The 17,929-nt window shown below is 42.0% G+C and overlaps 1 protein-coding gene across 1 annotated transcript in view; it reads right to left on the reverse strand.

The window, feature by feature from the left end:
* Positions 1–14,411: 14,411 nt before the first annotated feature.
* zfr (zinc finger RNA binding protein) overlaps positions 14,412–17,929 on the reverse strand; it is a 35,034-nt gene continuing 31,516 nt past the window's right edge. Inside the window, exons 18-20 of the mRNA XM_063017937.1 lie at positions 17,740–17,851; positions 17,476–17,573; positions 14,412–14,760 (exon numbers count right to left, since the gene is read on the reverse strand). Coding sequence (XP_062874007.1) covers positions 14,578–14,760; positions 17,476–17,573; positions 17,740–17,851 — 393 coding nt within the window. The 3' untranslated portion in view covers positions 14,412–14,577. The remainder of the gene's footprint in view (positions 14,761–17,475; positions 17,574–17,739; positions 17,852–17,929) is intronic.

Raw genomic sequence — 17,929 nt, forward strand, 5'->3', positions numbered from 1 at the left:
GGCCCAAACCATCTCAGTCCTTCTCTATCCCCATAGAACTCTCATCACTCCTCTGCACATGCCCAAACCATCTTAGTCCTTCTCTATCCCTTATAGATCTCTCAACCCTTCTCTGCACATGCCCAAACCATCTCCGTCCTTCTCTATCCCCATAGAACTCTCATCCCTCCTCTGCACATGCCCAAACCATCTCCGTCCTTCTCTATCCCCATAGATCTCTCATCCCTCCTCTGCACATGCCCAAACCGTCTCAGTCCTTCTCTATCCCTTATAGATCTCTCATCCCTCCTCTGCACATGCTCAAACCGTCTCAGTCCTTCTCTATCCCCATAGAACTCTCATCCCTCCTCTGCACATGCCCAAACCGTCTCAGTCCTTCTCTATCCCTTATAGATCTCTCATCCCTCCTCTGCACATGCCCAAACAATCAGAGTCTAAGAGTCTTAACATCTTGTCTCTCGTTCTTTACCCTGCCACACTATCCATTACTTCGTACAATCAACCCTCAATATTTACCATCACTACTTTGAAACTGCACCTTTCCACCCCCACCTTTTAATCATATACTTTATTTTACTTCTATTTAATGCATACCTCCATCTCTTCAGGTTCTCTTCAACCTGTTTTCTACTCTCACTAAATCACAATGTCATCCACGAACGTCAAAGTCCATGGAGATTCCTGCCTAATGCTTGCCAGCCTGTCCAGGACTGTTGCAAACAGAAAAGGACTCAGAACTGACCCTTGATGCAGTACCCATCCAACATTCTTACAGCATATCTCACCAGTCACACTGTCCTTATACATATCTTGCACCACCCTCTCATATTTCTATGCCACTCCCGATTTCCTCATAAAATTCCACATCACCTTTCTTGGCATCCTGTCACAAGCTATTTCTAGATCCAAAAACATACAACACAACTCCTTCTGGTCTTCCCTATACTTCTCCATGAACATTCTCAAAGCAACCATCAATTACAATTAGGTGGTGCTACTTCTGTACTATTCCCTTATGAATACCAACTTCCTTTCCAGCTCATCGTCATTGTACTGAACAGTTTAATTGCATACATTGTGCATCAATCAATAACTAATCATTACTGCTGATCTCCTACACTATACATATACTGTCCCAGTACTCTGCACCTTACCATCTGTACAATTGTAACTATTTATGTGCATAGGTTTTTCTATTTGGGGCAGCACGTTGGCTTGATGGCACTGTCGCCTCATAGCAACACGGTCCTGGGTTTGATTCCCAGGTAGAGCGGTCTGGGTTCCCCCTGTGTCTGCGTGGGTTTCCTCCCACAGTCCAAAGACATACAGTCAGGTTAACTGGAGATACAAAATTGCCCTCTGTGTGTGTGTTTGTACAGTATGTGTGTTTGCCTTGTGAGACTGGCAACCTGTCTGGGGTGTTTCCTACATTTCAGCAACCAACTGGATCCACTGTTTTACCGCAACAATAAATGTTTTACCATTGTACGCTAATGGTATATCTACATTATATATAATGCATATTGTAACTTAGCCATCCCTGAGGGTTGTGTCAGGAAATAAGAAGATGGGACAGAATGTTCTACAGCAGAGAGAGAGGTGGAAGGGTATGAAGGTGGAGGTGAGAGTTGGAACGTTGAACATGTTGTGCTATAACTGGTAAAAAGAGAACGTTAGCTGGTATGATAGAGAGGAAAAGGGTTGAAGCTTAGAAGTAAGGCATTGAGCACTGGAGGAGGGTTTCAACTGTTCTACTATGGTGTAGATGGAGGAGAAATGACATAGGGTGCATCAAGAATGTGTGTGAAGCTGGAAGTTGATGGAATGCTGAAGAATAGAGGTGATGATGAGGTGTGGGGTGGATACAGTGTTAAAGAAAGAAAGGGGAGATGGTGGTACATTTCTTTCTTGCTTGATACAAACACTCTGTAGTTCTAAACCCACCTCAGCCAGACAGCAGCAGTCAATTTTTCAGCAACCAGTCTTCCCTTCTTAGACCTGTGTGTTTGTTATGTGCCTGGCCAGGCTGGTGGCACAATCATCTGTTTCTCTGCATACTTTTTTAGCCTGCTTTCACACTGTTCTTCAATGGTCAGGACCACCACAGAGCAGGTATTATTTGGGTGGTGAATCATTCTCAGCACTGCAGTGACACTGACATGGTGCTGGTATGAGTGGATCAGACACAGCAGCGCTGCTGGAGTTTTAAAATACCGTGTCCACTCACTGTCCACTCTATTAGACACTCCTACCTAGTTGGTTCACCTTGTAGATGTAAAGCCAAAGACGATCGCTCATCTATTGCTGCTGTTTGAGTTGGTCATCTTCTAGACCAGGGGTGGGCAAACTTTTCGGCTCAAGGGCCACACTGGGTTTTAAAAATTGACAGACGGGCCGGGTGGGTGCGGGGGTTTGGAACTAATATAAGTTCACGTTTAAACCTTTATTTTCGTGATTAAAGGATGAATTTTTGAATATAAATGAAACACCAGACTCATCCTTTTATGTGCACATTTACACATGCGTGAATGTGATTTTTTTTAATGCATTTTTTAAAATTATTTTATCTTTGTTTCCACTTGGTGTATCGCCGTCTAAACAAAACCAATTCAGCCTTTAAAGCAGCACTTTCAACATAAGTTAATGGTTTATGTGTAACATTTTAAACCAGTCAAGTGGTTTGATCATGCTGGGGTGATAGTAGGGTTGCCAACCGTCCCATAAAATACGGAATCCTTCCTTATTTGGAAACTAAAGGCTGCGTTCCGTATTGAACTGATACGGGACGCACTTTATTCCGTATTTTTTATCAATGGTAGAGAAATGCAGCAGATGAGACAGAGACGGGGCGATCTGTATGAAACAGAAGGAAACTGCTGCTACCGTGGGAATTAGAAAGCGTTTGGTTATTATTCTTAGTGTTCACGTTTAGTCTCAGTAACGCCATGTGTGCGCAGGGATATCAGCATAACAGCCTGTTTATTACACCGCTGTTTGAGTAGCGCAGTGGGCAGAGGCTCATGTTTTTCCGCCCTAGGTTCGAATTATGTAAAAATGTTGTTGCACTATGGTTACATGATTACATGATGTTCTTTATGGATGTTGGTTTGCCTAAAACATGGTTCTGGTTTATTATTATAAAGAATAAAAATAATAAATTGTAAACAGCAGAATCCATGTTCCTATGACGGTGTGAGACACGTTATATATTTCATAACATAACCGCCTGGTGTGCGCCATCTTGTGGAATCAATTAAAACGCAAGTTTAGTGCAGGAAAAAGATTTAAATTAATGCGGTTTTAGGACAGTTTTGGAAATACTCAGCGGGCCGGATTAAACAGCCTAACGGGCCGCATGTGGCCCGCGGGCCGTAGTTTGCCCACCACTGTTCTAGACCTTCATCAGTGGTCACAGGACGCTGCCCATGGGGCACTGTTGGCTGGATGTTTTTGGTTGGTGGACTATTCTCAGTCCAGCAGTGACAGTGAGATGTTTAAAAACTCCATCAGCATTGCTGTGTCTGATCCACTCATACCAGCACAACACACACTAACACACCACCACCATGTCAGTGTCACTGCAGTGCTGAGAATGATCAACCACCCAAATAATACCTGCTCTGTAGTGGTCCTGTGGGGGTCCTGACCATTGAAGAACAGGTCAAAGCAGACGAAAAAAGTATGCAAAGAAACAGATGGACTACAGTCAGTAATTGTAGAACTACAAAGTGCTTCTATATGGTAAGTGTAGCTGATAAAATGGACAATGAGTGTAGAAACAAGGAGGTGGTTTTAATGTTATGGCTGATCTGTGTATACTGTATATTTAAATGGTAGTTCTACCATGAAGCTCAAAACATACAGCTGTTGCCAAGATTGGGTCATATCTACAGTAGATGCCGACACCTTTGGCATAAACAGCATGAATCCACAGACTAAACCTGACTTGTATAACCAGTACAGGCTGGTGGCATAATGGTGCAGATGTTTTTCTGGGCACATACTGCCTATGTAAATCCCTACAGTCGCCACTTCCAGAATAATAATGCACCATACCACAAAGACAATGAGGTCAGTGTTCTTCTACGCCTCTTTCCGTCACCAGATCTAAATCCAATAGAGCACTCGTGGGATGTAATGGAAGACAAAATGTGCAGCATGAATGGTCAGCTGATACGTCTGTCACCAAACTCTTGAGGAACCCATGACACAAAGAATTAAGGCTGTTTTGAGAGAAAAGGGTGGAGTTCCAGTCCAGGATTGATGGTCTTATTAAAGTAAACAGTGTATATTTGAAGCCATATACTGGTACACCAGTTTAATACTTGGTAGGTCCACCATGGGAGTGTAGGACTGACTGGAGAAATATGACAAGGTATGGACTCCACAAACGTCCTGCAGAATGGTCCACAATACTGTTGTATTCCAAAGTGTATGGCATTCCAGATGTGTCCAATAACGTCGAGATTTGATGACTTAGGTGGGAATGGCAAAACCCCCAAACTCCGTGTTCCTCTACCCATAATGTGGCATCTCTAGACGTGTGTTTCAGTACATTGTTACTGCTGAAAGAGGTCAAACCCATCAGAATTTGTAGATGTACCAGGGGTCCCATGGAATGGCAGCTAAACAAAAACCCATTCAATTATGGAGCCACCACTACCCTCCACAGTATATATAACTATATATACAGTAGTTAATGTGTTATAAGCAGGAAAAATGGGCGAGCGTAAGGATTTGAGCAAATTTGATAAGGGCCAAATTGTGATGGCTAGACGACTGGGTCAGAGCATCTCCAAAACTGTAGCTCTTGTGGGGTGTTCCCGGTCTGCAGTGGTCAGTATCTATCAAAAGGTAGGAACAGTGGTAAACCAACAACAGGGTCATGGGCGACCAAGGCTCACTGATGCCCGTGTGGTCCGATCCAACAGATGACCTAGTGTAGCTCAAATTGCTGAAAAAGGGAATGCTGGTTATGATAGAAAGGTGTCAGAATACACAGTGCATCACAGTTTGTTGTGTATAGTTGCAGACCAGTCAGGGTGCCCATGCTGACCCCTGTCCACCACCAATAGCACCAACAATGGGCACATGAGCATCAGAACTGGACCACGGAGCATTGGAAGAAGGTGGCCTGGTCTGATGAATCACGTTTTCTTTTACATCACGTGGATGGCCGGGTGCGTGTGCGTCGCTTACCTGGGGAACATGTGGCACCAGGATACACTATGGGAAGAAGGCGAGCTGGCGGAGGCAGTGTGATGCTTTGGGCGACGTTCTGCTGGGAAACCTTGGGTCCTGCCATACATGCAAGGACGGATTAAGGATAGTCTGGGCCCCCCCTCCAAAAACATAAATAAATTAATACATTGAACAACCTGTCAATAACTAACCCTAACACAAGAATCTATTTTATATAAGTTTCTTTCTACTCTTCTTTCTTGCAAAGTCATCCACTAATTCATCAAAATTAAGCTGTCTGACCAAATCTGATTCAATGGCCAGAAGTGACAGTGGGTTCAGGCGGTTTTGGCGCATCCTAATCCTGAGTTCATTCTTAATACGAGCCAGTTTGGAGAATGAACGCTCCCCTTCACAATTTGTGATAGGCACAGTCAAAAAAAGTCTAAGTGCTATGTAGACATTTGGAAAGGTTGACTGTAAATTCAAATTTATCATGGTTTTGAGCATTTTACTAGGACATTTTTCTTTTTCTGTTATGAATGATTTGTATTGTATCAATTCATCTGCCAGGCTCATGTTCAGATCTGAAGGATATGCTGCAGCGAGTGAGTTAGCCTTTAAAGTGAGCTCACTGTTGGACATATTGTCAGGCATGAAAAGAACATCAAATAGCTCAGTTAAGTGTGTGTATGCACTCAAACTGCTTGAAATTGCTTGTCTTAAATTTAAATAATTGCAAAATTGCTAAATTAATTTGTGTCTCTGCGCTTAAGAGAAATTGAACATAATAATTTTGAAACAATACAAATTCAGAAACATTAAGTAAGGGCCTGAATCGCATATTTGCAAAAAAACGTCTGTTATGAAATATGGTAGCTTGCCTGGCAATTTGTAGGTCCCTAGAAAGTCAAGGAGCCATGGTAAACGACTTCTATGGAAGTCGAGGGGCCCCATAGCAGGGGCCCTCGTGATCAAGGGCCCTCTAATGGTATGCCCTGCTCTTCTCTAGGGCCCCCTGGTAGGGGCTCTCATAACCAGGGCCCTCTAAAAATATGCCCCCCTCTTTCCTAGAACCCCTAATAGCCAGAAGTCGAAGTCAGAGCAGTGCCACAACGCCTCATCCATTTTCATAAGGGGCCCAAAAGCATGGCTAGGGCCCCCAAAAGCATGGCTAGGGCCCAAAAGCATGGCTAGGGGCCCTAGAAGCATGGCTAGGGGGCCCAAAAGCATGGCTAGGGCCCCCAAGAGGCCCTGGGGTCAAAGTCCCTAATAGTCAGAGGATCCTTAAAATGGAGGGCCCTCGGAAATAAAAATATATTGTATCATAAATGTTGCTAGGCATCGCAAAATGTTTTGGGCCGGGGCCCCCTGACCTCAAGGGCCCCTGGGTGCTGGCCCCACTGGCCCGGTCAGTAATCCAGCCATGCATACATGTGGATGTTACTTTAACAGGTTCCACCTACCTAGCATTGTTGCAGACCATGTACACCCTTTCATGGAAACGGTGTTCCCTGATGGCAGGATAATGGTTCTGGAATGGTTTGAGGAGCACAGCAACGAGTTTGAGGTGTTGACTTGGCCTCCAAATTCCCCAGATCTCAATCCAATCAAGCATCTGTGGGATGTGCTGGACAAACAAGTCAGATCCATGGAGGCCCCACCTCACAACTTAGAGGAGTTAAAGGATCTGCTGCTAAGATCTTGGTGCCAGATAACACAGCACACCTTCAGGGGTCTAGTGGAGTCCATGCCTCGACGGGTCTAAAACAATATTAGGAAGGTGGTCATAATGTTATATACAGTGGTGTTCAAATAAATAGCAGTCCAACACCATTAACCTGATAAATCACTGTTTTTAGTAGAAATGCTATTTCTGCATAGCAAAAAATTTACTTGAAAGTGTAGTAGAGTAATGAAAACAAAACAAACCCAACAATTAGGACGTGCATGCCGCTCATTATGAGTAATCGAAGCATTGATTGAAAGGGGGTTGTTCAAAATAATAGCAGTGAGGAGTTCAGTTGGTGAAGTCATTCATTCTGCAGAAGAACGTGTGTCAATTTTGGCCCTTATTTAAGGTAGGAGGGGGGCAAATGTTGCACAGGTTGGTCATAGCACATTTCCTTCTGAAATACTGGGTAAAATGAGCTGTTCCAGACATTGTTCTGATGAACAGAGTACTTTGATTAAAAAGTTGATTGTAGAGGGAAAAACATACAGAGAAGTGCAGCAAATTCTAGGCTGCTCAGCTAAAATGATCTCAGATGCTTTGAAGTGAAAACCAAAACCTGAAAGACGCGGAAGGAAGTGTGGAACTACTGTTCGAAAGGATCGAAGAATAGCCAAAATGGCAAAGGCTCAGCCAATGATCACCTCCAGAAAGTTCAAGGAACATCTGAAGTTACCAGTGAGTACAGAAGATGATTAAGTGAAGCCAATTTACCAGCAAGAACTCCTTGCAAAGTCCCGTTGTTAAGAAAAAGACGTGTCCTGAATGGGTTACAATTTGACAAAGAACACATTGACTGGTCCAAAGAGAAATGGCTCAACATTTTGTGGACTGATGAAAGCAAAATTGTTCTTTTTGGGTCTAGTGGCCGTAGACAGTATGACAGACGACCCCCAAGCACTGAATTCAAGTCACAGTACACTGTGAAGACAGTAAAGCATGGTGGTACAAAATGATGATATGGGGATGTTTTTCATACCATGGTGTTACGCCTATTTATCACATACGAGGGATCATGGATCCGTTTAAATATATCAGAATACTTGAGGAGATCATGTTGCCCTATGTTGAAGAAGAAATGTCCTTAAAATGGGTGTTTCAACATGACAGTGACCCAAAACATCTTGGTTACAGACAAACAAGATTGAGGTAATAGAGTGGCCAGCCCAATCCCCTGACTTCAATCCCATAGAGAACTTGTGGGCTGACATCTGAAACACGTTTTTTTGAGGCAAAACCAAAATTGCAGAAGAACTGTGGAATGTAGTCTAATCATCCTGGACTGGAATACCTGTTCAGAGGTGCCAGAAGTTGGTCGACTCCATGCAACACAGATCTCGGAAACAATTGTTATATTAAATATTAGTTCAGTAATTTAAAGTAAAGTGAAACCTCAAACATTTGTTTCAGTTTATAGATACATTTTTTAAGTTTTTAAAGAAAAATGCTGGCACTGCTATTATTTTGAACAGCCTAATATTCATTTTTCTTAACTTTCTGTAAAGGATGAACACAAACTGGCTACATTTTGTTAATGTTTTGATTTAGAATTGAAAGTGTAGTATTTTCAGAGCATTTGCATTTATGGAAATAAAAGTTATTATAATGATTTTGTGCTTTATTCGCTTTTTTAAAATCACTGCTATTTTTTTTAACACTACTGTATATATACCATTTCTATCCACTTTTTGAAAAACAAGACAATAGAACGTTGCATTTCTTGCTAACTGGCTGAGAACTGCAGAACCTTCAAAGACATTCAGTCAACTGTTGGAAAATGTGCAACTTCTCCCTAAAATCTGAGTTTTAAGGACAACATGCATGAGGGATTATTCCTCAGAGATCAGATCAACACAAGGTCTTGTGAATTTCCTGTTCAGGGGAATTTCAGCAGGCAGGATGGTCACTCCATTCCACATATCCTTCCTTTCCTCGGGAAAACATGAGTTATTTAAAGCCGAATAATAATATGAATTGTAGGTTAGAGAAGCTTATAGCTAAGAGACACACAAATTGGACATCTTTTGCATTTATTTGCATATTGTCTATTGTAAATACACCCATCAGGCATAACATTATGACCACCTTCCTAATAGTGTGTTGGTCCCCCTTTTGCTGCCAAAACAGCCCTGACCCGTCGAGGCACTGACTCCACTAGACCCCTGAAAGTGTGCTGTGGTATCTGGCACCAAGATGTTAGCAGCAGATCCTTTAACTCCTGTATGTTCAGAGGTGGGGCCTCCATGAATCAGACTTGTTTGTCCAGCACATCCCACAGATGCTTGATTGGATTGAGATCTGGGGAATTTGGAGGCCAAGTCGAAACATCAAACTCGTCGTTGTGCTCCTCAACCATTCCTGAAGCATTTTTGCTTTGTGGCAGGGCGCATTATAGGGATTACCGTTTCCATGAAAGGGTGTACGTGGTCTGTAACAATGCTTAGGCAGGTGGTACAGTGGTGTTCAAAAAAATAGCAGTCCAACACCATTAACCTGATAAATCACTGTTTTTAGTAGAAGTGATATTTCTGCATAGCAAAAAATTTACTTGAAAGTGTAGTAGAGTAATGAAAACAAAACAAACCCAACAATTAGAACATGCATGCCGCTCATTATGAGTAATCGAAGCATTGATTGAAAGGGGGTTGTTCAAAATAATAGCAGTGAGGAGTTCAATTGGTGAAGTCATTCATTCTGCAGAAGAACGTGTGTCAATTTTGGCCCTTATTTAATGTAGGAGGGTGGCAAATGTTGCACAGGTTGGTCATAGCACATTTCCTTCTGAAATACTGGGTAAAATGGGTTGTTCCAGACATTGTTCTGATGAACAGAGTACTTTGATTAAAAAGTTGATTGTAGAGGGAAAAAACATACAGAAAAGTGCAGCAAACTATAGCCTGCTCAGCTAAAATTATCTCAAATGCCTTGAAGTGAAAACCAACACCTGAAAGATGCGGAAGGAAGCATGGAACTACTGTTCAAATGGATCGAAGAATAGCCAAAATGGCAAAGAAAGGTTCAGCCAATGATCACCTCCAGAAAGATCAAGGAACATCTGAAGTTACCAGTGAGTACAGAAGATGATTAAGTGAAGCCAATTTACCAGCAAGAACTCGTTGCAAAGTCCCGTTGTTAAGAAAAAGACATGACCTGAATGGGTTCAAATCTGCCAAGGAACACATTGACTGGTCCAAAGAGAAATGGCTCAACATTTTGTGGACCGGTGAAAGCAAAATTGTTCTTTTTGGGTCTAGTGGCCGTAGACAGTATGACAGACGACCCCGATCACTGAATTCAAGCCCAAGTTCACTGTGAAGACAGTAAAGCATGGTGGTACAAAATGATGATATGGGGATGTTTCTCATACCATGGTGTTACGCCTATTTATCGCATACGAGGGATCATGGATCAGTTTAAATATATCAGAATACTTGAGATCATCATGTTGCCCTATGTCGAAAAAGAAATGTCCTTAAAATGGGTGTTTCAACATGACAATGACCAAAAACATCTTGATTACAGACAAACAAGATTGAGGTAATAGAGTGGCCAGCCCAATCCCCTGACTTCAATCCCATAGAGAACTTGTCTTCTGACGTCTGAAACGTTTTTTTGAGGCAAAACCCAAAAATGCAGAAGAACTGTGGAACGTAGTCTGATCATCCTGGACTGGAATACCTGTTCAGAGGTGCCTGCCAGAAGTTGGTCGACTCCATGCAACACAGATCTTAGAAACAATTGTTATATTAAATATTAGTTCAGTAATTTAAAGTAAAGTGAAACCTCAAAAAAATTTTCATGTTATAGATACATTTTTTTTGTTTTTTTAAGAAAAATGCTGGCACTGCTATTTTTTTGAACAATCTAATATTCATTTTTCTTAATTTTCTGTAAAGGATGAACGCAAACTGGCTAAATTTTAATAATGTTTTGATTTAGAATTGAAAGTGTAGTATTTTCAATGCATTTGCATTTATGGAAATAAGTTATTATAATGATTTTGTGCTTTATTCGTTTTTTTGAAATCACTGCTATTTTTTTTGAACACTACTGTACGTGTCAAAGTAACATCCACATGGATAGCATGGATATGCAGCCCCATACCCAACAAACTGCGATGCAGTGTGTATTCTGACACCTTTCTATCAGAACCAGCATTCCATCAGAACCAATGATACCAATGATAATTTCACCCGTTTTGCTTACTATATGAGCTTCTCTACCATGTGCTAGAACCCAAACTGTAACACCGTTCAGGATGAAATGGTCACTTAAATTAAATGGATTACAATTTCATTTACCCCCATACCTTCCCCCACCACCCAAAAAAAGGTGGTTCAACCACTTGTAAATAACCTTACAATGTACAATTAATATTTTAATAGTTTGTGTGTAGTGGTGCCACAGTGGCTAGAACTGTCACCTCACAGTCCTGGGTTCGATTCTCAAGCAAAGTTAGGAGTTTGCAGTCTCCTCGTGTCTGTGTGGGATTCCTCACAGTCCAAAGACATGCAAGTTAGGTGAATTGGAGATATTAATCACCCTAGGTATGAGTGTGTGTGTGTGTGTGTGTGTGTGTGTGTGTGTGTGTGTGTGTGTCTGTTTGGGGTGTTTTCTGCCTTTCGCCCAGTGAATCTGACCCATCGGGACCCTGAATAGGATAGAGGTGGTAGGACGGACAATGAATGAATGAATAAGTAGTGATTCGGTAATCAACGACTTGTTGCCAGATGAAGCCTTTTTGTTAAACTCTCTTTTTTCCCCTCGCAGTTTATTGCTAAAACTGGAAACATGGTGTTCGTTTGACCAGCATACTGAGGCATACACAAAACTAACTTTGAATTAGTATCACAGATCCAGTTCATGTCCCCACATTAACCAGAACGTCAACAGAAACCGTCATGATTGTGAGATGGTCTTTATTTTTAAGCAGTAGTACAGCGACAGTCATTAACAGGTTTATGAAAAGCTTAATCTACATGAGCAATTACACAGAGAACATGAGAAACCGTCAAACTAAAGCAAAACCTCCAGCTGCACAGCACATCTAATCTAATCAGCAAACAAAAATCTATTAAACAATAACATCTGCCATGCTTTTATAAAATTATACACTTTGTTGAAGCTTTACAGTAGGATTATATATACGCTTAATAATGCTCATATATTAGAGATCAAACATAGCCTACACAGAGCTACATATGATTATATCCATATGTACATATAGGGATTTTGACGCTATAAAACACCAAGTTTGGGCAGACTTGGAGGCATTAATTTCCTACAGTGGGTAGAATTTTCAGAAAAGCCTAGTGGGTAAGCAACTGGAAATGTGTGGCATTAAATACTGGCTCTGCCATGCAGCCACTGTTGGGCTGTTGAGCAAGGGCTTTAACCCTGTAGGCTCCAGAGGTGGCGTATGATGGCTGCCCCTGCACTCTGATCAGCCATAACATTAAAACCACCTCCTTGTTTCTACACTCACTGTCTATTTTATCAGCTCCACTTATCATATAGAAGCACTTTGTAGTTCTACAATTACTGACTGTAGTCCAGCTGTTTCTCTGCATGCTTTTTTAGCCTGCTTTCACCCAGTTCTTCAATGGTCAGGACTCTCCCGGGACCACTACAGAGTAGGTATTATTTAGGTGGTGGATCAATCTCAGCACTGCAGTGACCGACAATTAATGGTGGCGGTGTGTTAGTGTGTGTTGTGCTGGTATGAGTGGATAAGACACAGCAGCGCTGCTGGACACTCCTACCTAGTTGGTCCACCTTGTAGAAAGTCAGAGACGATCATACATCTACTACTGCAGTTTGAGTTGGTCATCTTCTGGATCTTCGTCAGTGGTCACAGGACGCTGCCCACGGGGCGCTGTTGGCTGGATATTTATGGTTGGTGGACTATTCTCAGTCCAGCCCTGACGGTGTGTGTTGTGCTGGTATGACTGGATAAGACACACCACCATGTCAGTGGCACTGTAGTGCTGAGAATGATTCACTACCTAAATAATACCTGCTCTGTAGTGGTCCTGGGAGAGTCCTGACAATTGAAGAACAGCATGAAAGGGGGCTAACAAAGCATGCAGAGAAACAGATGGACTACAGTCAGTAATTGTAGAACTACAAAGTGGGAGGTTAAAATGGACAGTGAGTTTAGAAACAAGGAGGTGGTTTTAATGTTTTGACTGACCAGTGTATATGTATAATGACAAAGACCCTAGAGTATCATTACTCAAGTTGAATGGACGTTGAAAAGTCCTTCACATAATCCTAAAACATTTTAATCATCTACATTTGTTACATTACACCCATTTCTTTATTTGCATGTATAAATTCGGGAGGGGGGGGGGGGGGGTCCCTTTCACTGTATCAGACATAACAATAGCTGCATTTATCCATAAGCTGCGTATATAAATATTTTTTCAGTTTACTGGCTCATAAATACGATCAGAAACTCATTTGTATTGGTTTCCAACCCAACTCAGACCTTAGATCAGTCTTTAAAGAAATGTAATGTATTTACGAAACAGAAGCCTACAATAGGAACAATACAGCTCAGCTTCAAACCATTCACATTGTGATACCCTTCTGATACCCTTTTGTATTTTCCCGTATAGCCAAATACGCACATATGTACACGAACGCATAACAGCTAGAAGCCGACTGTTGGTAGTACTGTTAGCGATACATTATGGTTCACTTCATTGGACAATCACAACACACCAACTGAGGATATAAGGAATGTCTCTAAATGAAAAACATAAACAGCAAGAAGCATCACATTTAAACTCATTAATTAAAACTGTACATCGCATTTACTCACGAGAGCAAGATTGAAATTAATTTCTGTCATGGTTGGCTTTTCCTACATGGCTCTAAAACACCTAGAGTAAAAAATAACAGGATTAAAATAAAAGCTGAATAATAGTACTTAACATTGTGTTGCTCACCTTCAGAGCAAAGCTGTGATCGTTTACGTACTGGTAGGTGTGTACTTTTGTAAATGTAGGTCCATTCCCTATCAAATCAGGTACTCAAGCTAGCAGACTGTTTATAACTCATGTTAAGAAGATTTCCTATATGCTAAATTATAACCTGTTGGCATACAAACATACTTCAGTCACAGACGTTTATGATAGCAAAAAATAGGGGTGTGGTTGGGCGGCACGGTGGCTAAGTGGGTAGCACTGTCACCTCACAGCAAGCAGGTCCTGGGTTCGATCCCCAGGTGGGGCGGTCAGGGTCCTTTCTGTGCAGAGTTTGCATGTTCTCCTCGTGTCTGTGTGGGTTTCCTCCGGGAGTTCCGGTTTCCTCCCACAGTCCAAAGACTAAATTGCCATATGGGTGTGTATAAGTGTGTGTGTATGTGTGTCTGCCCTGCAATGGACTGGTGCCCCGTCCAGGGTGTTACTGTGTGCCTTGAGCCCATTGAAAAGCTGGGATAGGCTCCAGCACCAACAAAGCCCCCCCCCCCCCCCCCCCCCCATTAAGAGCGCTAGTAGCCAAACGAAGACCAATCAAATTAGATGTTTAGTAAAAGGACATGGGGAGATTTTTGGAAAAGCATTAATCAGCATGCACACAGATCTACAGGACCGCTTTCACACCCCCGACGTACAGATTTCAAACACAAGCACGAGTCCGAGATCTGAGGCGGAGGTCTAGACGGCATCGAAATCCTTCTTGTCCTTTTTGCCCTCGCCCTCAAAGCCGTCTGTGCCGTCGCTGTTGTCCCGCCTTCGCTTGCGGGTGTTCTTCACGTTGAAGCGTGGGTTCATCTGAGGCAGCGGGTCCATTCCTAGAACCTTGTGGATCTGACGGAACGCCAAGAGTCGCAGGGCAAACTGTAAGAACAGCAACAGAAGTTCAGAATATATTATAGAATAGAAGAGAACACAAAATTGTGCGTATTTAGCAGATCAGAGATGCTGCTAATCCAAAAGCTAAGAACTAGATGTCAAGGCTGAGGAAGTATTTGGTATGTGAATCATGTGGTACAGCTGTGTGATTATACGGCTTGTGGTTACACAGGTTAAGATCAGGAGGTTGTTCTACCAGGCTGAGATTAAAGCACAAACCATAGAACAGTTTAGCTGATTTTTGCTCCCATTTCTTGCACAGTAATGTGAGAAATGCTAAAGTGCCATATTAATGAACCCTTCAACATGCTATGCTTCATTATGTCTGCAAATTCAACACAGTGGCTAGAACTTGCTGGGACTTCCGAGATAAGATTTGAATAAAATAAAGCATGTTGGCAATAAATACTACACGTAGGTTTGGTAAAGCCACAAATAAAAGCATTCCTACTAGGGATGTCCTGATCCGATCTCAAAGATCGGAATCGAGGCCGATCAAGGCATTTTTTAACTGATCGGTATCGGCTTTACTAAGGCCGATCCTAATTCCGATCCTTTGTTTTACATCAGCATGTCCACTGTGTCGAAATACTTTAAATTGGAAAGTGAAACAAGTCCAACAGCGAAGTGTAATGTCTGCAATGCGAGCGTTTCACGAGGCAATAGGAGCAGAGCTGCGTTCATTACTGTAGAATTTTACTATTTATATGGTGAGTCAAGGATCACATCGGTTTACAAAACAACGTAGTGATGCACTTGCTTAATAAAGAAATAAATACACGGTATATTTACAAATTGTCGGGAGCAAAACACTTTATTACCTTCTTCTGTTACGGTACCGAATAGCGGACAGCTAGTCATCGCGTTAGCCAGGCACGCTATTCCATGCACTATGCAAGTCCCAAAGGGTCAAAACACACTCACTTCGCGTAGAAACGTCCATCAAACCATTGTCACAATACAACCACAGAAAAGTTTGTTACAGTTACAACACGCATACAAGTACGGTGGCTCATAAGAAACAAACCAGATATCATTTAACCAAACAATCTACAATTACTACCAATTAGATATGGCACCTAAAAAATAAACACTCAGCCGAATACAGCGAGTTTATTATTATATGATGAGAAGAGGAACCGGCTGTCCGCTAACACGGCAGAGATGCTGATTTTCCTCAAAAAGAACCTTCACTATTTTGAGTGTTCTAGTTTTACTACTACAATGCTGCACTAAGTTTGTTTACTTTTATTTTGTAAAAATAAAAGAACATTAAGCAATAGCTTGGATGCAGGAAATTTTTTTCCTACAGCACTGCAGAGCTATTCAGTTCTGAAACATATACACTGGATTAATTTGAATAACTGTAATGTACTTGAAGTGTGCACTGTGTGAACAGTATTATCCAGTTCTTATCTAGACAATATCTAGAAAATACAAGTATCGGTTTGAGACTCGGTATCGGATCGGGATCAAAATTAATGATCAGGAACAAAAAACGTGATCGGGACAGGTACCAGCAAATAATCAATCAAAACCTGACTGAATCAGTCAGAAAGCTTAGTGCAGTGGGCAGTTGTTGGATCGTCCAGTAGTGCAGTGATCCAACTGACACCTTAAAATGAACAAAATTGGTTCACTGACAACAGAATCAAGGTTCTGCCACAGTCATCCCAGTTCCTTGATCTAAAGCTTATTAAATACCTACAGGAATGGAATGGAATAAAATGGAGATTCCACAAGTATGGACCTTGGAACCTATAAAGATTTTGTATGAAGGAACAGTCTCTGATCCTTCATACACTTTTAAATGCCTAGTTTACAGTACACGATTTTAGCCCTGATTTTCGCTCGCTGACTGGTCGCCGCTAGATGTGGCAGCTCGGGAGCAACTCTGCGTTCGCTCGGCGATCAAAACTCGGCTCTCGATCTCTATGTGTGAACTACTCAACAACTCGATCTGAGCGGCTGAAGAGAGATATCTAGCATGTTGAATATCTAAATCAGTCGGTTGCAACTGGCAATTAGTGTGGTGAGGGGGATAATATAGTTTCTATCAGAATACATCGGCACACACAACAAGCTTTACAATATTTGTGATCTTATTGTCCACATCAAATCATAATACCAACACTGCATTACAAAAAATAATTATTAACCTCCAACTCACTACAGAACAAAACAATCCCTGCTGGCTGCGTTGCCAAATCCACTCGGATTCATTTATTTTTTCTCTTCGATTTCACGCTGCACATCAGCACACAAACAACTTTGATCGCTCACTACTTGCTGACATGCATTTTTGGACGTGGCATCATTAAACTCCTCTTCACTTCTCGCGTTTGTTTTCCTGACAAAACGTAGTTTGGGAGACCAGGGAAGCTCGCCTGCGATTCCAGTTGGTGAAAGATCGTGTAGTGTGAAACCCCCCATCGCCGATCAGTCGTGTAGTGTAAAAGCCTTCAAAGACTCCCGATTACAAGAGATCCAGTTGTGTAGTGTGAACTGTACAGCGACCTGACGACTTAGAAAGTTGCGTAGTGTGAACTTTGCATACTTTTTAAAGGGTAGCCTTTGGTTACATTAAATGTATAAGCAATTATTTGTCAGATACTGTAAATCTGGTTCCAGATAAGATATCAGTAGTGAACTCAATACAGCATATCACTCTATATATGATTGAGATATTATCAGGATTACCTGAGCACTGGATGTTATGTCTTCTTTCTGCTGTTCTTCCATGCTAGCCAGTGTGTCTACTTGAGCCTTCTCACATGGGTCCATCAGCCCTGGACCACCTGCAATTGAACGGATCAGTGTTTAAAAGTCATCATAGGCATCAGCTATCGACGGCTGTTACCCTAGAATTGTTACAACAACCTGTGCCACATTGGAACCTTCACTGTGGAGGGAGAGGAAAAAATATTAAGCTATGTCACGACTGGCCCATTAGCCCAATCTTACCATGTAGCAGAATTCCGGAGGCAATACATTCAAAGACTCGTCGCAGAGCGTCACCGGGGCTCATTGGTCCAGAGGCACTGCTGATTGCCTTCTCCACAAGCAGCTCCAAGGCCTGGATGGAGAAAAGTAAAGGGTTCATGATTGCAGCCTTATACTGCATCATGATGTTCCCACCACCATTCCTCACTGT

This window comes from Trichomycterus rosablanca, chromosome 21, assembly GCF_030014385.1.
Source record: "Trichomycterus rosablanca isolate fTriRos1 chromosome 21, fTriRos1.hap1, whole genome shotgun sequence".
NCBI classification, from domain to species: Eukaryota; Metazoa; Chordata; class Actinopteri; order Siluriformes; family Trichomycteridae; genus Trichomycterus; species Trichomycterus rosablanca.